Source organism: Hemitrygon akajei, chromosome 22 (genome assembly GCF_048418815.1).
Source record: "Hemitrygon akajei chromosome 22, sHemAka1.3, whole genome shotgun sequence".
Taxonomy (NCBI): Eukaryota; Metazoa; Chordata; class Chondrichthyes; order Myliobatiformes; family Dasyatidae; genus Hemitrygon; species Hemitrygon akajei.
Window position 1 is genome coordinate 34,224,065 of NC_133145.1, and position 24,295 is coordinate 34,248,359.

The 24,295-nt window shown below is 39.7% G+C and overlaps 2 protein-coding genes across 2 annotated transcripts in view; one reads left to right on the plus strand and one right to left on the minus strand.

The window, feature by feature from the left end:
- The window catches only part of ogfod3 (2-oxoglutarate and iron dependent oxygenase domain containing 3), a 120,854-nt gene that overhangs the window by 86,629 nt on the left and 9,930 nt on the right, over positions 1 to 24,295 (plus strand). Inside the window, exon 8 of the mRNA XM_073025971.1 lies at positions 11,438 to 11,561. Coding sequence (XP_072882072.1) covers positions 11,438 to 11,561 — 124 coding nt within the window. The remainder of the gene's footprint in view (positions 1 to 11,437; positions 11,562 to 24,295) is intronic.
- LOC140714616 (urotensin-2 receptor) overlaps positions 23,454 to 24,295 on the minus strand; it is a 51,570-nt gene continuing 50,728 nt past the window's right edge. Inside the window, exon 2 of the mRNA XM_073025969.1 lies at positions 23,454 to 23,505. The gene's annotated coding sequence lies outside the window, so the exon portion shown is untranslated. The remainder of the gene's footprint in view (positions 23,506 to 24,295) is intronic.

Genomic DNA, 24,295 nt, shown 5'->3' on the forward strand with positions numbered 1-24,295 from the left:
GGTATCCACAGGGATTTACTCTACTTTTCCTTACCCTGCCCGTGCAGCCCTTCGCACTATGCGAAGCGGTATCCACAGGGATTTACTCTACTTTTCCTTACCCTGCCCGTGCAGCCCTTCGCACTATGCGAAGCGGTATCCACAGGGATTTACTCTACTTTTCCTTACCCTGCCCGTGCAGCCCTTCGCTCTGTGCGAAGCGGTATCCACAGGGATTTACTCAATTTTCCTTACCCTGCCCATTCAGCCCTTCGCACTATGTGAAGCGGTATCCACAGGGATTTACTCAATTTTCCTTACCCTGCCCATTCAGCCCTTCGCACTATGCGAAGCGGTATCCACAGGGATTTACTCTACTTTTCCTTACCCTGCCCGTGCAGCCCTTCGCTCTGTGCGAAGCGGTATCCACAGGGATTTACTCAATTTTCCTTACCCTGCCCATTCAGCCCTTCGCACTATGTGAAGCGGTATCCACAGGGATTTACTCAATTTTCCTTACCCTGCCCATTCAGCCCTTCGCACTATGCGAAGCGGTATCCACAGGGATTTACTCTACTTTTCCTTACCCTGCCCGTGCAGCCCTTCGCTCTGTGCGAAGCGGTATCCACAGGGATTTACTCAATTTTCCTTACCCTGCCCGTGCAGCCCTTCGCACTATGCGAAGCGGTATCCACAGGGATTTACTCTACTTTTCCTTACCCTGCCCGTGCAGCCCTTCGCTCTGTGCGAAGCGGTATCCACAGGGATTTACTCTACTTTTCCTTACCCTGCCCGTGCAGCCCTTCGCACTATGCGAAGCGGTATCCACAGGGATTTACTCTACTTTTCCTTACCCTGCCCGTGCAGCCCTTCGCTCTGTGCGAAGCGGTATCCACAGGGATTTACTCTACTTTTCCTTACCCTGCCCGTGCAGCCCTTCGCACTATGCGAAGCGGTATCCACAGGGATTTACTCTACTTTTCCTTATCCTGCCCGTGCAGCCCTTCGCTCTGTGCGAAGCGGTATCCACAGGGATTTACTCTACTTTTCCTTACCCTGCCCGTGCAGCCCTTCGTTCTGTGCGAAGCGGTATCCACAGGGATTTACTCAATTTTCCTTACCCTGCCCATTCAGCCCTTCGCACTATGCGAAGCGGTATCCACAGGGATTTACTCTACTTTTCCTTACCCTGCCCATGCAGCCCTTCGCTCTGTGCGAAGCGGTATCCACAGGGATTTACTCTACTTTTCCTTACCCTGCCCGTGCAGCCCTTCGCTCTGTGCGAAGCGGTATCCACAGGGATTTACTCAATTTTCCTTACCCTGCCCATTCAGCCCTTCGCACTATGCGAAGCGGTATCCACAGGGATTTACTCTACTTTTCCTTACCCTGCCCATGCAGCCCTTCGCTCTGTGCGAAGCGGTATCCACAGGGATTTACTCTACTTTTCCTTACCCTGCCCGTGCAGCCCTTCGCTCTGTGCGAAGCGGTATCCACAGGGATTTACTCTACTTTTCCTTACCCTGCCCATGCAGCCCTTCGCTCTGTGCGAAGCGGTATCCACAGGGATTTACTCTACTTTTCCTTACCCTGCCCGTGCAGCCCTTCGCTCTGTGCGAAGCGGTATCCACAGGGATTTACTCTACTTTTCCTTACCCTGCCCGTGCAGCCCTTCGCTCTGTGCGAAGCGGTATCCACAGGGATTTACTCAATTTTCCTTACCCTGCCCGTGCAGCCCTTCGTTCTGTGCGAAGCGGTATCCACAGGGATTTACTCTACTTTTCCTTACCCTGCCCGTGCAGCCCTTCGCTCTGTGCGAAGCGGTATCCACAGGGATTTACTCTACTTTTCCTTACCCTGCCCGTGCAGCCCTTCGCACTATGCGAAGCGGTATCCACAGGGATTTACTCTACTTTTCCTTACCCTGCCCGTGCAGCCCTTCGCTCTGTGCGAAGCGGTATCCACAGGGATTTACTCAATTTTCCTTACCCTGCCCGTGCAGCCCTTCGCTCTGTGCGAAGTGGTATCCACAGGGATTTACTCTACTTTTCCTTATCCTGCCCGTGCAGCCCTTCGCTCTGTGCAAAGCGGTATCCACAGGGATTTACCAACACCACGTGGAATTTTTCTTAACTTAACTTCTTATTAACTTATTTGTACTTACCCTCACTGCAGTGTTCTTGATCAATCCTCTGAGCCTCCTCTGTTAACCCCCAATTCTGCCAGATTCTTTGGACCGGAGAGACCCTTCGGCAGTGGTTCCACACTTCTGAGACTCCAAGACCTCCCCAAAGCCAACAGAATTCTTAGTCCAAATTGTCGCAAAGAGCGCTTACCTTTTGTTTGAGTGCACCCTTAATTCTGTTAGCCTTATGGAGGTCCCTAGAGGACTGGGAAGCGTCCCCAATCTGCCCTTTCTTTTCCGCGGGTCTCTTTCCGACCCTGCTCGCAGTGCCAATTTTGTCGTGGTTACTTGAAATGACTTGGAGACACAGACAATTCTTCAAGAAAATTAAACCTTTATTTGCAAACAAAGGCTGAGGCAATCAATGAACTTGTCACCGAAAGCCCACCGAACTCCGGTGTACAGCATTCTTTATAGTAATTTCTTATCTCAGTTACATTTTGGTTTTATTAGCATACCCAATCAATTTTTAGTTGCATATCATCTATATATGAATTAATTAATCGCTCTTGCCTAGCCCGCGGTACGTCACCATTGTTTTTCACCCGTTCACATTGGGGCCTTATTCGTGGCCAATATTATGTTTTTCAGACAACCTCCCTCACAGTACATTCCTGCTCGCAGCATCCTGTCCGCCACCGTTATCTCATACTAAACAAAGGCTGAGTGTAATACATGGGTTACATCGCAGCTAATAGTGTTGCAAAACAAACAGGTGTACTGTAAGTGCCATAATATGCAGCTAAGAGAGTACAAAGTATCTAGTGAAAACAACACATAACAAAATGTGCCTAGTAAAATAATACATATTAATATTCGGTACCTAGAAGTGATTACATAGTATAGTAAATAGCTAATACATAGTGATTATAGTTCAGGTATATATAATTATTATATCAGGTATATTTCTCAATAATGACTGGAAAATTGCAAATGTTACTCCACTATATTAGAAGAGTGGGAGGCAACAGAAAGGAAACTATAGACCTGTTAGCCTGACATCAGTGGTTGGAAAGTGTTGTAATCAATTGTTAGCGATGTGATTACGGAGTACCTGGAGGCACATGACAAGATAGCCAAAGCCAGCATGGTTTACTGAAAGGAAAATCTTGCCTGAGAAACCTACTACAATTCTTTGAGGAAAATACAAGCAGGGTGGATAAAGGAGGTGTAGTAGATAATGGTGTACTGTACTTGGATTTTCAGAAGGCCTTTGACGAGGTGCTGCACATGAGGCTGCCTAGCAAGATAAGAACCCATAGAATTACAGAGAATTTACTAGTATGCGTGGAGCATTGACTGGTTGGCAGAAAACAGTGGGAATAAAGGGATCCTATTCTAGCTGGCTGCTTGTTACCAGTGGAGTTCCACAGGGGTCGCGTTTGGTGCTTTTTTACAATGTATGTCAATGATTTGGACTACAGTATTAATGCATTTGTGGCTAAATTTGCCAATGATGCAAAGGTAGGTGGAGAGGTGGGTAGTGTTGAGGAAACAGAGAGCCAGCAGAGAGACTTAAATAATTTAGGGGAATGGGCAAAGAAGTAGCAAATGAAATACAATGTTGGAAAGTGTATGGTCATGCACTTTTGTGGAAGAAATAAATGGGCAGACTATTATTTAGATGGGGGAGAATTCAAAATGCAGAGATGCAAAGGGATTTGGGAGTCCTTGTACAGGATACCCTAAAGGTTAACCTCCAGGTTGAGTCGATTGTGAAGAAGGCGTATGCAATGTTGGCATTCATTTTTAGAGGCATAGAATATAAGAGCAGGGATGTGATGTTGAGGCTCTATAAGGCACTTGTGAGATCACATTTGGAGTATTGTGTGTAGTTTTGGGCTCCTTATTTTAAAAAGGATATACTGACATTGGAGAGGGTTCAGAGAAGATTCACAAGAATTATTCCAGGAATGAAAGGGTTACCATATGAGGAACATCTTGCAGCTCTTGAGCTGGAATTCAGGAGAATAAGGGGGGAATCTCATAGAAACATTCCGAATGTTAAAAGGCCTGAACAGATTAAATATGGCAAAATTATTTACCTTGTTAGGGGATTCTGGAACAAGAGGGCACTACTTCAGAATTGAAGGACGTCCTTTTAGAACTGAGATGCGGAGAAATTACTTTAGTCAGAGGGTGGTATATCTGTGGAATTTGTTGCCACGAGTGGCTGTGGAGGCCAATTCATTGGGTGTATTTAAGGCAGAGATAGATAGGTTCTTGATTAGCTAGGGCATCAAAGGCTATAGGGTGAAAGCAGGGGAGCGGGGATGACTGGAAGAATTAGATCAGTCTATGATTGAATGGTGGAGCAGACTCAATGAACAAACTTCTGCTCCTATATCTTATGGTCTTAAATTGATAGGAGGAATTCAAAATTCAATGAAATTGAATTGCATTGAAAATCATATTTTAACAAAATTTTTGAAAACATTTGGAATTACTTGCAATTCTGAATGATACATTTTGCAGTTTTTTGAAAGAAACATGATACACACTACAAAATCTAAATAATTATGTACATTATTCAGATTTTTAAATAAAATATTTGAATTGGAGTATTCTACCTTGAGAAGCTAGTAATAATTTACGTGAAGTCAATGCAATTTGAAAATTTAAAATTTAACAATTCAGTTCAAGTCTTGAATGCCTTAGAAAAGGTAAGGGAATATTAATAATCCTACTGTTTGCAAATTTGATGGTTGTAGTAATATCAGTTTAACTTTTCTGTTCTGCAAATGCAATGCTTGTCAAAGACAGAAGGCAATTTTAGTGGTCTGGGCAACTAATTGAAATATTAGAGTTATTTTGCACTTTCAATCGATATACTCTATGCAATACACAATGGAACAAAAACGTCAAAGTGACATTCCGCCTTAACTGACAAGTAGAAACATTGACATCAGGGATAATTGGACTTCTAGACTGCTTTTGCTCTGATTGCAACTCATTAGCTGGTTTTCACTCACAGTATTTAGGTAAAGCAGAATATTCAACTTTTGGTTGATTTTGCTGATGAGGATCTTTGGCCCTTGTATATTTGAATCAATAGTTCGAAAGGTTAATCATTCTGACTGATTATCTAACGTATTTATTTTGACTTCCAAATTTTTGCAGACATTTCAGAGCTTCTTTCAAACGCAGCTTTATCCCTTTTACAACACTCTTTTGTGAAAAGAACACTCAGTGTCAAAGAAGTAATCATGAATTCTGTTACGACTTTATAAGTAAGCACCAGACTGCATCATTTAATATTATTCTAATTGCTGAATAATGGCCTGAAAGGATAACATATAATTATTTCCTGGAATTTGTTTTGTGCTGTGAGCAACTAATCTCTCTTGATCATTCACATTCATCAGTTATTTGTACATGTTCTATTTATATGTAAATCTCAGAGAGTTGCAATCAAGTGCAAGTTAAGTTGCTTGACATTTTAGGATTGTCCGTGAGTTGCTTAAGTCGTATATGGAGCATCATGGCACAATAAATTTGTAGTTTGATTTTAGTCCATACTACTGTCGCTGATAATAAAATAAACTAAAAAGCTGAAATAATGGGGCCCAGAACACATACGCTCTTATAACTCAAACATTCCTTTTATTTTACTTGTGCCCAGGGAGAACAGCATGGCCCCTGACCCACACTGTTCTGAAGTCTGAAGAGAAAGCTGATATTTTTATACAGAATCGGTTTATTAGTTACAGATTTTGGCCAGTTAGTGAATTGTATATATTTGGCTTCCTTACTCCCAAGATCAATCGCCATTCACAATGAGGTGTTAAAAGTCAATTGAAACTTCAAGCAGACAGCCGATGATATTCTGAAGTTAGTAAAGACATTAGAGCCATAGTTGCTGGGTATGTTTCACATCCTTCTGTTAATCTGTTTGTCTCTTGGCATATTGGAAAGGGAACCTCTGTTTTAGGAAGACCTTTCTGGAAAAAGTCTCACTACAGAAGCCTCACTTGTTTGTCTTTTGTCTGTACTAAGCAGGAATGTCTCCAGAGGACTTGCTTGATAGCAACTGCTCCAGGCTATCTTTGCTTTACTGTAACTTCCACACTGCTTTTCCCTGGAGTCATCTGGGGTTCCTCTGGGTGCCCTAATAAAAGATGCACATGCAGCATTGAACTAAAGGGAGGGTAAGCCAGAGAACATAATTGCTTTTAAATAAAACTGTAAAGGCTGTAAAATGTCAGCAGGTTGGGCAGCATCTGTGAAGAGACTTAAATGATGCCTCAGATTTGCAAATAGTTTCTCTTTCCACAGATGCTGCCCAGCTTGCTAAGGTATTTCAACGTATTTTGTTTTAGCTTCCCTGCATTTGTAGTTATTTTTAAAATTTTCATTATTTGATTCTAGATCCTTATTCAAATTTGAAAGTAAGAGGCAATTGAGGATAGAAGTTAACTGTTAATGATGAAACCTTTGGATGCAACTATCTGAATTTGCATTTAAGTACTATGTCCAATAAGGAGTTTAGAAAACCAGTTGTGGATATAGATAGCAGCTGCTAAACTACGTTAATTCTTTGCAAGTTGAATTAACTCTCATAAGAAATATAAAGTGGCAGGATTTTGTTTCTCAAAGAGTGCAGATTTTGTAAAACTGAAATAAAAATAAGCAAAAGATTCAAGCACTTTGCAGCATCTGTGGGGAGAGAAACAGAGCACACGTTTCAAGGCAAGGAGCTTTCTTCAAAGCTAGAAATGTTGATATGTAAGGAAAGGATGGGAGTGAGGGCTGGGAATCTGAGAGATGAAGTGCTGGAGCAACAAGGAAGCAGAAGTAGTTTGTGATTGTGTGGAATGCAGGAAAGGTTCAATGCTGTGAGGCAAAATAGATGATGAAACAACTGATGATTCTGGGGGAGAAGTGAATGAAACAGAAGATTCATAACCATTAGCTGATTGCTGAAAAAAGGAGAAATTAAGCAAGCAATAAAAAAGTAATCAAATGACACACTGAACTTTAGCCACAGAGACAATCCTTTCCAAAGTGAAATGCAGTAAACAGTATTTCTGAGTCATCTCAGATCATTGGACCAAGCACTTTCTGATGTCGGTTGCCCTTGCCTCTAGCACTTTCTACAGCAGGAGCACAAATTCGACATCTTTCTCCTGAAACATTCAAGGAGAATCTCCAGCTTTTGATTTTCATTCCTTTTGAGAGTTGCATCGAAAGTTGGAACAACTTGGATGGCTGTTGGGCTGTCCCATTGCTTTCCCACTTCACTTCCAATCCAGGAGATGCATATTGAAATAGTATGTTACCATCATCCTTCCTATCTGCCACCCAAGCTCACTACTTGATATCTAGCCTGCACTCCTGACCTTGTCTTTTGTCACAGAACACCACAGCCCTTGCAGCCTTCTCCAATACTTTTAACTAACAGTAACAATTTGATTGTTGATCCTGCGGAATGCTTCCAGTGGTACTCTTCTGATCCCTGATTTTTTTTCCCTCACTCACACACATTACCAAGCCTGCTAACAATCAACACGAGTGAATCTGCAGATGCTGGAAATAAATAAAAACACAAAATGATGGCAAGAACTCAGCAGACAGACAGCATCTATGGGAGGAGATAGTGACAACGTTTCGGGCCGAAACCCTTCATCAGAAGTGAAGTGATGAAGAGTTTCGGCCCGAAACGTTGTCACTACCTCCTCCCATAGATGCTGTCTGGCCAGCTGAGTTCTGCCAGTATTTTGTGTTTTTACTGCTTACAATCAACACTGGTTTAATCTGTTATTTTTTTCCCCCTGCCCCAGCCAAAAACATTTCATGGTAGTTAAATTCCTTGATTTTCATCAGTCTCTAACACTGATCTTCTTTCTTCACCATGCATCAATCCCCTACACTCCATCACCAATATTGATTTTTGATGCATAAAGAAGTAGAAAAATAAATCAAAATTTTCTTCTTCAATTGTGGCATCTTTCTACAGGTGGAAATTTGCCTCCATAAGCTTGATTCCAAATGAATCAACTTGAAGTGATTTAGATGTTTCTCAAAGATGTGATGGGACATGATAAACTCGTAATTTTTTTCCATAAAGGGCAGTATATTTTAAGCTAAGTTTCTCATCTTGGACTTCCTCCTGTTAGGGGGAATTTTACCCTTGAGATTTAAGAGCCACATTTAATATATTGAATTGACCTGCATTTTTACTTTGCCTCTGGTAGTAGCAGCAATCACTAAAATGGTCTTCCTGTTAGCTGTCTTTTTCCTTGCTTTATGATTCAAATAAAATGCATAAAACTGCCAAGATGCTGCAAATTTTTTTCATTTTAAATTACTTTGGTCTTTTGTTATTCCCCCATGATAACCCAAAGCATTCCGTCATTACAATTTTAACAAGTTCACAACAGCCTCTCTTTTATAAACATTCGCCTTTCCAGCATGAAATCTGGTTGTATCTTCCCATTTTTTTACATATGGTAGTTAAAATGCCCATACCTCTCTACTTTACATACTTTACATTGAGGCTTTGCTTTACTTGTTCCAGATGGAAATGGAATGAATGCTTGATACAGTACCCAGATTTCAGAAAATAACGTTGTTTCACTATTTTCATCAGCTTTTCATTAAACTGAGGTCAGTTATTACCTTACAACCATTAGGCTTCTGAACCAGTGTGGATAGCTTCACTCGCCGTAACTCTGAATTGTTTACACAACTTTCAGACTCACTTTCAAGAATACTACAATATATTCTTTCAGTATTATTTTGTTTGCACAAATTGTCTTCATTTGCACATTAGTTGTTTGTCAGTCTTTGCTCATGTATAGATTTTCATAAATTACAATGTATTTCTTTATTTTCCTGTAAATACCTGCAAGAAAATAAATTTTAAGATAGTATATATGACACCATATACGTAATGACTTTGAGTTTGAAAAATGGATCTTTCTTATTGGTGAACTCCATTAGATATTGAATATGGTCCTAAGTGATTGGTTAAATTTGACATCAATGATGAACATTGCAAGGTAAAGTTGCAACCTACAGATTTATTAAGTATGGTTCTCATCCAGTCAACATGTTCAAAAGTTATTTTATTGAACAATATTAATAATGGGCTGCCGGCAACGGTGGTGGAGACAGATATAATAGAGTCTTTTAAGATACTCCTGGACAGGTACTTGGAGCTCAGAAAAATAGAGGACTATGGGTAACCCTAGGTAATTTCTAAGATAAGAACATGTTCGGCACAGCTTTGTGGGCCAAAGGGCCTGTATTGTGCTGTAGGTTTTCTGTGTTTCTATGTTTCTAATTAAGTAACAAGGGAAAAAAATTGTGTTTTACAGAGATACAGTGAGTAACTACTATATCTCTCTGCTAGTGGGGTCCCCTGGTGATAGAAAATTAAAGAATCTTCAGTAGTCCTTGATACCACCCCTGACCACTTTTAAAAGATAAACTCTGCTCGGTTAATCCAAGAAACAAATAATTCTCAAGTGAAACGATGGTTCTCTGTGTCTTCTATTGTCAGCGATCCCTGGTCATAGTGAATTAATGATCGTCTTCTCTGTATATAGCCATTGGCACCTCTCTCAATTTTGCTCCAAAGCACAATTCTACTCAATCAGTAGAGAATCTTCTTTTATACATGTGATCATATAATATGTCACAAGTACAACTTGTCACATCATTAAAGCAACCACCTTTAATCAAACTGTTTAATCACATTTTTCACATATTAACCATTACAAGTGTTTCATAAACAATGTTGCACATAGCACAGAATTTTAATATATTAGCAGAATATATAATGTAATTATTCTATTCCAGCTTTCCATATCCCTATTTATAGTGTGATGTCTTCTGCATCATACTACATATAGGAATAAAAGCCTGTTGTACCAGTTTGCACTCTTCAAATACTTCCTCTTACAGATTTTTTTTGAGTTCCACATTTACAGTCCTATAGAGGGGATTGCTGATACATGTGGCCAGAAAGAGCGAAATCCATTCTAATAAAGGAAGGGGCGGCATGGTAGCATGGTACTGTATTACAGTACCAGTGACCCGAGTTCAATTCCCAATGCTGTCCCTGTAAGAAGTGTGTATGTTCTCCCCATGACTGCATGAGCACTCTGGTTTCCTCCTACATTCCAAAGATGTACTGCCTGGTAGGTAGATTGGTCATTGTACGGTTATTCCAAGCTATATGTCAAATAAATAATTAAACCTGCAACTTTGGAATGTCCCAGTGGATTGTTATGAAATTTATTTAAGTGAGGGCAGTTTGTTCTCACCAAGCTCCCACCAGCTGTAATATGTTTATGTACTGTATGTCTTGTGATGTTGATTGAAGGATTAGCCACAAACCCAGTCTCTTTGAAATAAGTAGTGCTAAGGATCTTTTATTTCTGCTATTGAAAATTGTCAGAGCCTCAATTTAACTTAACATATTGTCTGAAAGTCATCACACTGAATAGTGCAGACCCTTAGCAATAAATAGAATCATCTACCTAGATTTTGGGCTTTAATTCTTCAGACTAGAACTCCTAAATCAGCCCTTTGACTGATAGGTGAGAGTGATAACAATTGTATATGTTTAATGTAGATGTAGTTGTCTCCTGCTTTATCACTAAGCCAATATAATCCCAATTAGTCGTATGTTTTTTATTATTATCTCTTGCAAAAGACTAAAAAGCAATTAATGTGCATGGGCTGATGCTTCCATCAATAAAATCAGGACAAAATTTGACAAGAGAATTAATTGCTTAGATAATAACAGCAGAAGAATATATAATGTGATATTTAGTAAACAAAAGGCTATCAAACTATTTAGACTAATGGATAGAAAACATAATTGCCTAGTAATGGCATCTGTACATCTGCCATGTCTGTGCACTCAAATGTTGCTGATGTTATGTATGTCGTGGTTGTAATGTCTATGGAGCATCTTATCAGCTCTTTAAGATGCATCTCAAACATAGCATTTTCTGTTGTACTGCATGTATATTCAACACTCATCTTTGTTTGCTAAGATCTTACAAGCAGCAATAGAATAATGAATGATCCCATCATTTATAACCAGTTGTACATTGTACCATGAACAGCAATTATTTTGATGAATGTTGTGACATTGCGAGGTTCGTCCGATATTAAATGACAGAAAGACAAATGAACTAAAATACTCACTTGCTTCACTCCACTTTGAGCTTGTTAAAGCAAATTATACTCAGTTGTGTTTTTCTCAGTGGAATTCAAACAGGAGCTAAATTTGACCTGCTGCTCTCATGTCTTCCACAGGTGACTTATGGATCATTTGACTACACTTCATTACTATACCTGTCTGACTACAAGATTGATTTTGGTGGTGGAAAATTTGTATTCGTTGATGAACTTGCTAACAGAACAGTAGAGCCTCGAATAGGTATGAGTTTTGCTTTATATTTTTCCCCATCCTCAATTCCCAAGGGAAATGAAATGATTGGGTCTTGAATTCTTCAAATTTCCTTAGTTAGCAGTGGACTGTTTTTAATCATTGTCACACAATGTCTGGATTTGGGACTCTAGTCAGACAGAATATTGAACCAATATTCTTGGAAGTATTACCATGGTAAAGTAATACTTAAATATCACTAATGTCAGTGTCTGTTTGGTTACTCTCCATTTGTACATTTTCCATGCCATTACATTTTGTTTCATCTGTGAGTAAGGATGTACTATAGTTATTTTGTATTGTTAAAAATAACTTCAGACTGGTCAAGATGATTTCATCCTGTCAAATAGTTTCAAATCCGAGGTTACAAATTAAATGTAACTTTGTTTGGTAAGTTTCTCTTCACTTCCTTCTATAATTACCCCTTTTCCCACATTTGATTGCATGGTTCACATTTTGTCTAAGCAACCTACCTAAGTGACCATCGTGCACAATCTTAGAAGGTAAGCTATTTTGATGCCCTGCTTGATTGAGATATATAGGGGTCCTCATCCTTTACACATCCAAGTTAACTTGGAGTTAGGATTATTAACAATTGTTGATCTCCCTCCAATTGAGACAAATGTTTGCAGAGTATTTGCTGCATGAGATTTTGCCAAGTCAACAAAGACAGCAGATTGATCATAAAGCACTGTGCACTGCATCTCAATGTGTCATGCAGCATTTTCTTCATCAGTGTCCCTAGGAACTGCAAAAACAGTGCTTAAAGTAAAACTGAAGCTTACTGCAATGTACAGTCATTGTGTTATAATTTTCCTGGCATTGGAATGTAGACAGTGCAGTCTTCTTATGTCCTTATTTCTTTGTTCCTTCTGTTTAACCACTCTTGGCTTGGAGTCCTGTAAGGAATGGTTATAAGCACCTTGGTGTACATATTAATTAAGTGTAAAATTAGTTCAAACCTTAAGAAATGATTCCAGACATTTTGTGGCATTTCTAAATAGCAAGCCTGAGAATCTGCTGTTCTACTTCAGCCTAATTGTTTCATAATCTCCGCACTGCATTAAGTGCTTAATCAAAAGCATGCCTCTACCTCTATGGAACAAAATGTTACTTTCTCCCATTCATTCTGGTGTTATGTGATTAACATTATCTGTGTTAGGCACCAATTTCAGTGTAAGCAAAGAAGAAATAGCTAGGATTAAGTAGGCAGCATGCTTCCACAATCTGGGGAAGTTTTTTTTGTGTTTTCAGTCACTTTTGTGTGAAATATATGGACTTGTGTTTCAATGGTTTAGGGATGTACAGCAGAGTAACATGTTTCTTTTAAAGATTATTTCTTTTAATAGTAATGTGGTCTCAAGCCTAATCTTTCCAATGCTTAGTGCAACTGCAGTAAATGTACTTTCTTTGGAAGGCCCAGGAGTAAGGAGGGCATGAATAATAATTTAAATAAGCTGATTACAAATTTCAAAATCCTAGTCAGTGTTAAAAGTATTCTTGAACAAATAAAGAAGCAGTTTTAATCATGCCTGTCCTGCAGAAACTTGACAGACAAGCTGCTCCTGATAATCACTGTAACAGATCATCAGTGCAGCATCTAGTCCACAGGCAAACCGAGCCAAATGAGATTCATGAGCACTCCACCACCTCCACTATTTCAGCCTTGATCATTTCCTGCCTGAGTCTCCACTTCTCCCACCTGCATAGTGGCAGTTTTCACACACCGTCATGCTTAAATGCACAAATGTCATCATTCTCCTTGCTCCACTGATATTAACTGCCATACTCCCTCCCCTCACCCATTGCCATTCCTTTCTTCCTTTGCTGTTCTACACTCTCTGTTCCATTCTCCTCCCCTCATCATTTAGAGCTGTCTCCCTCCACTCGTCTCCTCCTTCCTTACCGCTCCATTCCATCTCCCCCTTCCTTGCCACTCCAGGTTCTCCTACCCACCCCTTCATTTCTTCAATCAGGACTTCCCAAGTGCATCTCTGGTGAAATACAGAGGTAATTAGAAAAGGTATGTCAGGACCACGTGCAGAGAAAAAGAATCAATAAGTCAGAGCAGAAGGATGCAGACCTTCAAGGGGACCAGTGTGGAGTCTTGAGTGCCTCAGTGACCCGGAGAGCTATGTTGGCTGTATATTTGGCTCTGGGCAGGGTTGCCCATCCATAATAGGTCAAAGGGTAAAGGCCAGACAAAGAGTGGTCCACTAGTCAAATAATTTTGTTTGAAGAATCCTTTTACATCCGGATGTAATGGTATTCCTGAGTCTCCCTTGCATGATTGACAGAAAACTGAGAGGAAGCTACTGACATGATGAAGGAAGCCCTGAACACCAGCAGAGATGGAGGACCTTCACTGCTGCCCTAAACAGCAGTGGCATAATGGGCAGTAACAGAAGGGTGCAGATAACAAGCAAGCATCTAGAATTATTGTCTGTCTGCACTTCCTATGTATTTATTACTAAACTGTTGAGAAATAGCCAGGAAAGAGTACGTCAAAATAAAAATAAGTCAAGTAGAGTATAGAGCTGCTCCACATACCAAAAATCATTATTAGGCTCATTGCAACTCTCATAATAACAGTGAATCTGCAGTGGAATGACAAGACTTGAGATTAATGCTCAGCGAAGATATCAGCATTTTATTTCTATATATGATCCTTATCTTGTTAAATGCCCCGTGGCTGGTGCTCAGTCACTGCAATTATGTGGTGAAATTGTTGCGCTTTCGTTTCTGTGAGTAATGATTGCAATTATCATAATGAATATCTCATGATGAAAATTTGACCTCAGTAATACTTGTTCGACAAGTATTTGAAATAATAGCGTTAAAACTCTTATGCTGTTGCTTGCTGTATTTGTGTTGAAATGTCGAGATGCACTCAGTGGCCACGATATTCGGTACACACTGTCAGTTTTCCTCTACAGCTGCTGACTTACTCCAGCAGCCCATTTTTTTTTTGCTCCAGTGAATGTGAGCCAATATGATTCAGTTTCTCCCCACGTTATACTCTGATGCCTTTATCATTGGTTTAACAGTACCAGACTCCAATATTTGCTGGAAACCTTTGTCCATGTGTTTCAGAGTGTCCTGTTTCACTTGCATCTCAGCTGGTAATGAACTAGTTCATGCCCACGTTGAAAAAGGCCTGGACACCATCCCAGGCTTCAACTGGTGAGTGGCCAGAAAAATGTACGCTACACAAGAGTCAGGCAATGACCGTTTACCAGCAAAAGAAAATATTTTTCTGATGTTCAGTTGCATTACTGGATTACCCAGTGTCAATTTCGTGGAGATATTCATGGAGCAAAAGCTTAGTTGGACCAGTCATTTAAATGCTGTGGGTAAGTTGGTCAGAGGCTGGGAGTTCCTCCAAGTCCTTTCATCATTAAGGATGTGAAGAATGCATTGGTGTCCATTTGCCCTTTGAATGCAGTTTTGACCACATTTCAGAGGATCGGCGTTATCTTGCATGAAATCTATTGTTTCAGTGTTTAGCTCAGTGCACTGTATAATGATTTGATCTCTGTAATAGTATACAAGACAAACTTTTCACTGTATCTTGGTACAACAATATACCAATACCCATTATGTCATCCAATTTATTGCCTTTTATAAATGTACTTCTATCATCACCCACCAGCCTCAGTCTCAAAGCTTCCTCTCTCTATCTCCCTCATCCGGTTCCATTTGACCAACCTCACCTTGTCCACCTACCAGTCCCTGACTCACACCTCCCCTCCATGTGATCTCTTTATGCTGCTATACTCTCAATCCTTATGAAGGGTCTCAACCTGCAACATCGACTATCCCTCTGTCTCCATAAATGCTAATTGAGGCACTGAGTTTGTTTCCTTAGTAGTTTGTGGGTTTTTTTTGCTAGTTGTCTCCTGACTTCATGTGTTCTGAATCTATAGTGCAGTAACTTTGATCAAAGGCCTTTTTTGTAAGCCTTTAAGCACAGCATCAGTGACATCACCCTGACTGATATTTCTGTTAGTACTTGTAAGAATCAGGAAAGGTTGATCAAGCATGGCATACACTATTTATGCCGACTATCTTTCTTAATCTCAAAGAATGAGTTTGTCATGGAATCAAATAAGCCTACTTCCTGAAGGTTTAAAAATACACAGCTTCTCACTGGATGGCATTTAATGTAGAGCCAAGTATTTCAGGGGGATTAGAATCTCTTGATTTATCAGCAACAGTGTGATTGGGGTTATATATTTTAAGGATGAATTTTAGCTGAAGTGTCCTGTTAATAAGGTTAGCCTGGTAGTCTGGACAACTATTGGAATCTTCACTTCAATCAGATTTGAAGTAATTACAAAGAAAGGACTTAATAAATCCACTTTGTTCAATTAAAATGCATTTTATCCTGGCAATCACTGGAGCAATATGATTAAGAGATCAGTTCCTTTCAACCTGTTGTGAGGAATGAGTGGCAATAAAATCTGAATTTAAATCAGGCCACTGGTTGCTCTAACTAGGCTAGTTTTATCTAAATCATCTGAAATTATTATCTGTAGATGAAAGAGGATATTGAGAGTCAGCAAGCTACAGAGCTGTATCTTTTAAGAATTCATTGTGAACTTATCTCCTACAGAGAAAATGTTTTGATTGGAAATATTTCTTACTTATGTCTGTAGCTTCCAAATGTAAAGGGAAATACAGTATGCTGCTTCTAATAAACTACTTATGGCATAATAAGGTGTTTGCTCTATTGTTTAAATGCTCATTTCTTTATATTTCCATAAATATTATTGCATTGTTTGTAGATTAAAAGTTGATCAAACCTGCAAATAAATTCTTTTGCTGGTTTTCATATTCTTTCCATTATCTTCAGGCTGGGGATATTACAACAGTAGTGTGCCAGTTTGTCTGAATAATCTGTAATGCAATCAGCAGTCATCGCACACTAAGTATATAGGGTTTTGAGAGAGCTGTCAATCTGTGCTACTATCTCAGAGGGAGCTATTACTTCGAATCAAATATTAACGGCATGAAACATAAAATAAATGAAGAATAAAGCTAGATTTCCGGCTTCCTGCAGTGAATTCACCAAATAAGTTACCGCATACCATGGAAAATTTCATGATAACACAGTGTGATTGAATGGAACCTTGAGTTTGAGCTGAAGCAATTTACAATTGAACTGTTTCGGAATGCTGAATATATTTCTTTTCAGCTTCTTTTTGCTCATGAATTAGAATTTATTTTCTGCCTGAAAGAACACTGCCATTTGGAGCTTGAAGATTCATTAGAATTGTGCAATTTGTTGCTACTTTAAAAATATCACTCTGTACATAGTTCCATTGGTTTGCTGAGTAATTATTGGCTGTACTGGGCATAGAGTTCTTCTGAGATGAAGTGCCTGAATTTTAGAGTTTTTTTGTCAATTTTTTGTCTCTATATTTGTATTTCAACTTAATCTCCACTGGCACTTCTGAGAAGATGAAGGATTCACTGTTTCATGGAAAGAAGGTAGTCTATACCATTTTGCCTAGAACATCATGTCTGCTGAATAAGAGTGAATGCAAGTTACTCTTACAGTATGTTGAAAGGATTTTAATAAGTTTTCCTCTGGGGAGAACTGCTTTAGAAAAAAACAGAAATCCACATCCCTTTCCATTATTCTGTGCAAACGGAAATGACTGTACTTTGTTTCGTAAAGATATGCCTTATCTGCAGATTTAATTTGTATGCATTGCCCTTTTAAAGATGAAAATGTGCAGCAGGTCATAATCAGTGTTAACTGGAGGTAACACTGAGAATGGGGTAGTGCACATTTGGGAATACTGTTTGTTGTGATTTAGTGGCAGCCAGAACTTTCACAGACACTGGTAGGATGGAGATTGCCAGCATTCCAGCTGGATGTTCTGGAGCTCTACTATACTGCAGTAGATCAACATGAATTTAGCAGCATGTTCAAAGTGATTAAGTGAGAGAACACAGAATCTATGGATTTGGTGTTAACCGAGGATTGTAGCTCTAAGAACAAAGGAAGAAGATATAATGTGGGGTGGGTGTTAGCGAGTGGTGAAAAGCAAAGAGAAAAAGAAAAACATGCAGTGAGCTTAAAGTTTGCTTGGAAAGGCATAGAAACATTAGGTTCCATGGGAACATGGTGGTTGGTATGATACACCATCTCCTAGAGTTCATAGAGACCACTATACCGGTGCAAACGTTGACCCCGAAGAACACGGAGAAGGGAAAGGGACAATGGCCATTTGGTTTTATTTCTGTGCAGTACTGTCAGGGATCCACTAATTATATAATGACATTAAGAATCCTGGAATTTCTTGTATTGTAACTGGTAAAACAGACTTTTTACCACTGATTGGGTGAAATGGTGTGATGCCCTTTTGTAAATTTGCAATTACATTGTGAAGACCTGATTATGCTACTGCAAAATAAAGTAAATAAACAGATGAGATCACTATATGCCTGCATTTTATACAGATTAGCAAACTCTGAGGTTATTTTGAGGTAAATATGTCTTTCAGATAAGATGTTAGCATTTTTCAAAGTTTATCTTCAAGATTTTCAATATTCAATTGCATCTCGTTTATTGCTTGTCTCAATACAGATTTCCTGCAGTTCTATATACAACTCATAGGAAAACTGAATTTTAAATTCAAAATGTACAGTGACCCCCCCTCCCCCCCCCCCCCCGCTGTAGCCTGCAGGTTCAGTCATTTTAACTTGCTTTTTGTGAGTTTCTCTAATGTTTTGTCTTTTTGTGCTTGGAGGTCTTTCACCTTGTTTTGCCATAATCTTTTCTGTAATTCCCATTTCTGATTCATTCTATTCTTGGTTTTGGGTTGCATCACTTTTGCCTCATTTCATTCTGCTTTGGTTTCTCTATATCCTATTGCATGCTTGAAATTTCTTTGAGCGTAATGGACTACCACAGCCCATAAATTTTGTTCTTGTCATTAATATTTTGGTATCTAAAAGTCTTTGTTCATTATTTATTGCCTACCCCAATTGCCCTTAAGAAGTAGCTGTGAACTGTATGAACCTTCCTGGGGAAGTTACTGCCACTGTATGTTGGGTAGAGTTCCAGTATTTGGATTCAGCTGTAATGAAGCTATACATCCAAATCAGGATGGCATAGGACTCAGAGGGGAATCTTCAGACGGTGCTCCCATTCGCCTGCTGCCCTTTTCCTACTTTGTGATAGAGGTCCTGGATTTTATAAAGGCTGTTAGACTAACTGCAGTATATTTATAGTTGGTATACACCAGTGGTACCCAAAGTGGGTGACATTGCCCACCCCACCCAGCCATGAGAGTTCTAAGGGGGAAATAAAGATAAAGGGGGGGGGGGTGCGGGTGCTCAGTAGTAATTGGGGACAGCTGGGGGATTACAGCTTAATTTAAGAAATTAATTACTTATTGTAAGCATTTGTTCCTCGGTGCCTCATAATTGATTACAATGATCATGTAAACACCTCATTTCTTGCTAATCCAGCATTCTCTTAGACTTTGCTTGAAGTGAGTTATAGCTGTTGAAAAGCAATGTGACACTTTTGTATTCTGGATGACATGAGAAATCTCGACTGAAGAAACTTTTGTTATTTCTGGGCCATTATTGCCGTTAACTACTGTAGCACAGAATTAACTAGTATGATTCCCACACTCTAATCACGAAGTGATTCAAATCCTGTGAATTAGGGCATGGTGTTCAATGGGGTAAAGTTCAGAATCTGCCCTTTTTGGATGGTCTAGCTCACTGCCCAGCCAAGATATCGCTGCCCCACTTTATGAACCTTCGCTCACATTATGCGATCTTCACTTCTCTCTCCAGGGTGCCGGAGCCTTTCACTGTTCCATTGTTGGGTCAATTTAAATGCTAACCCAGATAGCTTGAAAAGGCAGGGTGTCAGGGTTGGAAGCAAAAACTGATTTTGCTTGTTTTCCACAATAGTCATCTCCATGGCGCTGAGGCTATGAAGACAGCCCTGGCTGTTGTGCTCTGTGCTCACTAATATAAATTGATTAGTGAGGCTTTGGGCCTACTCCGGCTGTCCTGAGGGTTTGGATCTGAGGACTCAATTTTGGTTCGGAATGCTGCTGTTCGCTTCAATTGTTTACATGATTTTGTTTTCAGTTGTGCATCGAGTGTTGGTCATTTATTTTTTTTCTTCTTTTCTTTACTCTGGTTCTTTTGGGCTTCTTGCTTTGTGGCTACCTGTGAGCAAGCAAATCTCAAGGTTGTACATTCTTTGATAATAAATGAATCTTGAATCTTGAAAATCTTGTAATCCATAATGAAAATGGCAGAAGCAGAGCAAAGTAAAAGGAAGTGTATAGTTTGGAGTATCTGAAATATGGATTTATACCAGCACCAAGTAATCAATGGCAGCTAATGAGGCAATGAAACCATTCTAGGCTCCTTGAATATTTGAAGTGAATACACTCTGATAAAGAAAACAAGAAATTGGCTTATTTTCAGTCACTTTGCGAAAATTTTCAGAAATGGAAAATACTTCAAAACACATTTGCCAGCACTTCCCAACAAAACAGTGATAGTTTGTGTGCTTCATATAGCATTTCATTGTTCATCGCTAAATCTGGAAAGCCCCATACTATTGGAGAAGGGCAGATTCTGCCAGATTTAAGGGAAGCTCTGAGTATGGTTTTGCATAAGTCACCAGATAAGTCACAAGATGCAAGATGGCGGCGTGACTCAGCGCGCAGCAGCCACTTTGGAATGAATATCTGTAATCTGTCATGTAGGATGCCGTGTACAATCTTGATTTGATGGAGACGGAGGTGTGAAGCACGGAGGAACATCTGGTGGAAATTTTGAAATGCCTGTTTCGCTGCCGCTGCTACTGTGCAATCGGAAAAATCTCCGGAGAGGAAGGCCCCGAATCCTTGGCTTTGCCTGTTGCTTGACGGCTGGTGTCAGGGTCGAAGCGCTCGGCAGAGATGGTGCTCAGTGTCGGAGGGCTAGTCGGAGGCTCAAAGCTTTTGGACGGACTCAGAGTTGGCTGTGGTCGGGGCTTCCAGAGTGCTGTATCAGCAAGCTGCGGCGCTGGAGGTTCATGGCAGGAAGAGTTTTTCTTCCTTCTTCCGTCTGCGTGAGATGATGGGCTGTTGGGACTTTGAGACTTTCTTTTAAACCGTGCCATGGACTGCTCTATATCAGATTACGGTATTGCTTTGCACTGTTGAAACTATGTGTTATAATTATGTGGTCTTTGTCAGTTAGTCTTTTATCAATTATGGTATTGTCTGCACTGTTGAAACTATATGTTAATTATAACTGTGTTGCCTTTATGGCAGTTATTTAGTTTATAATATTTTCGCTTAGTAATTCGTTTGTTAGCATTTTTTAGTTAAAGTTAGGATTATTTAAGTAAATTTGTTGTCTATGATATATCGCGGCATGCGATGACGTCATATCCGGTTTTGCCGCGTCTTGTGGGAAAATACCGGTTTGGAGAAACGGGAAGGTGGGGGCTCACATGTGCGAGTCCAGCGCAAGAAAAGTTGTCTTCTACGCATTAGAAACACAGTGAAGCAACGCTGTAAGTTCACGAGATAATCGATATGTTGAATTAAAATGTTAACGCTGATTCTATTAAAAGTAACGACGGTCAATAAGGTTTATGTTTTCGTTAGTTAAAGAGTTGCGGATAGTTGTGTTGAAGTGTATTTAAAGCAGTCAATGGCGTAAGTAGATTCTGACTGTATGCTGCACTTTAATGTAATGTAGTTGTTGTAGTTTACTTTTGCCAGTATTTACGATGTAAATGTGATACCTAGAAGGAAACGGAAGTACTGTACAAATCTTGTATTGTTTTATCAACAGTTTTCACCATACGTTAATGTGGAAGAGTGAACAGTAAACGGTTAATCTTACTGTGATTCTGTCTTCATTGATAACGGTTTAACTCGGTGTTTAGTTCAGCGTTCCCTTACACCTGAGCAAAAACACTACAATAACTATATGTAACTATGTGGTTTTGTGTAGGTCTTGTAGCTTTAGTTTTGTCTGATGGGTTTGTAGTTCCTTTCCAGGGAACGTGCTAAGACGGTAGCGTGATATTGATACGCAGCAGCCTCTCCGGACTCTGGATTGGGGATTACCAAACGTTATGTGGTTTTTCTTGTGTGGTCTGTTTTGTGCTTTTTCGTTATATCATTCTGGAGAACTTTGTGGTTTATAAATGACAATAATCTGAATCTGAGATCAAATAATTAAAGCGATTCAGCTCAGTGACAACTCTTTTCAAAGACAAATACATGAAATGTCAGAGAATGTGGAAGACACATTGTGCAACATACTTAGGACAAGACAACAGAATTTACTTTGCAGCTGAATGAGTCAACTGTGCCAGGCCAGGAATCTTTGCTTCTTGCTTATGCTCGCTTCGTAGAAGACGAAAGCGTGGTTCAAGTGTTGTTATTTACAAGGGGACTCAAGATAGATATGAAGGAGATTCAATATTTTGAACTGTTGAACAATTTTTCCAAACGGACATTTTCTTGCTTGTGCAACAGGTGGGGCACCATCAATGTCAGAATGCCACCGATGGGTCATTATTTTCTTGAAAAAAGCTGTATCGAACATATTTACCATCCAGTGTGTATTTCATAGACAACAACTTGTCGTAAAAAACCTAAGTGATTGGCTGCATAAATCATTAAATACTGTTATCACAGCTGTAAATAAAGTTAAGTCCCATGCTCTGAATTCTGGATTATTTCAAAAGCTCTGTAGTGAGAATGATGAACAGTTTGGACAGTTGCTGTTGCACACAGAAGTCAGATGGCTCTGAAAAGAAAACTGCTTGAGATACTTTTAAGCACTTTTTCAAACTGTGATAAAACTCTTTGAAGACTTGAATGCTTCAATCTGTAAGTAAGTTAGGACATTGCTTACTTGTCATAATTATTTGGAAACTTTTATGAAATAAATCTTCAATTTGAAGGAAATGATGTGAACCTTCTGAAAGTCAAATCAGTCATCTCCACTTTTCTGTCCACGTAACCCTATTTAAGTATCACATTGGCCATTGCAACCTTTTCCAATTTCCAAGCCTCTCTGAGGTGGGTGAGAAAGATGGTGACCTTCAAGTATAATATCCCCATTTGGGTGAGCTGCTTAAAGATGTATTGAAGATATTTCAGGATTTTCTCCTGATCCAAATTCCAGATTGGGTAATAAATCCATTCCTGTATACATATAGTGAGAAATTAACAGGAAGGATGGAGGAAGAACTAATCTCGGTACAAAATGAGCTAAAGCCAAGCTTTAAAAAATAGTATCAAGACTTTTGGTTGCAGAAGAAAATCCCTGAGCACTATCCTGAACTGTGGAAAAAGGTCAAGATTTTCTGTAATATTATAATTTGCAGAGTACAGTTTCAGTACAATTGAAACAGACTGCAAATTGCTAAACGTGGGAATCAGAGATTCCTATGAATGACATTCAGCCTGATGTTGAGACGCAGATACCACTGTGTCAAGCCTATCCATCTCTCTGAAAGGTGAAAAAGCGATGAAATAGGGAATATTTGGAATACTAATGTATGCTCTAAAATCGTTGATGAAAATTGCTTTTACTGCAATTCAAATTCACGTTTGATGTCATTCAACCATACTTGAATACCCATGAATACAACCAAATGAAACAGTGTTACTCTGGTGCCAAGGTGCAAAACACAGTACCAACAGTCACACACACAGCACAAGGCACACATAGCACGTAGTGGTAAACTACAGCAACGCACAAAAATATATAGTGGAAGTCCATGAGTCCATGGATGTTCCAGCGGTCTGCAGTTGGCCACAGTACATCTTGTTTTCTGCCAAGCGTACACTGGAGGGCAGCACCAACACCAGCATGGATGCTGCGCCATACTGCCTCTGGTGTTCTGATGGAGCACACCGGCTCTGATGCCTCCCTCCTAGAAAATGAAAACAGGAAACATCACGTTTTGAGGCCTAGTCCTCACTACAACCAAGGCCACTGTTGGCCAATAAAACAGTGAACCAGCACATTATCTGTACTGTACCCTTCTTGCAAAAGGTACCAACCTATACTCAGCCTGCGTTCTTTACGTGATTCATATACAAGGACAGTCAGTTCCCCCTGAACATCAACACCTTTCAATCTGTCACCTCTTCAAAATGACACTGCCTTTCTGTTTTTTTTCCTATCACGGTGGAGAACCCTGCTCTTTTCCACATTATATTCCATCTACCTGTCCTTGTCCATTCACACAGCCTGTCTACATCCCCTGTCATCTCTCTGCATCTCCCTTACGCCACACTGCTGCTTGATACTGTATCGACTCTCCCTGCAAATTGTAACTCAATGTGTATGTGTAGAAATAGGTTATGCAAATTGCTTCATTATTCTATTTGTTTAATTGTGAGCACTTGGGGGTAGGGGAGAAAAAACAAATCTACATTAATTCAGACAGGTAAATTTTGATTCTGTACTACAGTATAAAAAGGCAACTCTCCTTATTCTCTGTCACTAACCATTTCCAGACTGAAATGAGCTGTGAAGCCCAATATCTTTAGTTTATTGAGCCACAGAGCAAACCTTTAGTGTCCCCTTAATCAAGTGGCTTGCCAGGCAGTGAAGTGAGAACCATATTGATTTTGTCTGGAGTCACATAAAGTCTGGAATGAATCGAAAGGAAAATTTCTTTCTCTAATGGCCATGAGTTAACCAGGTGATTACCATTA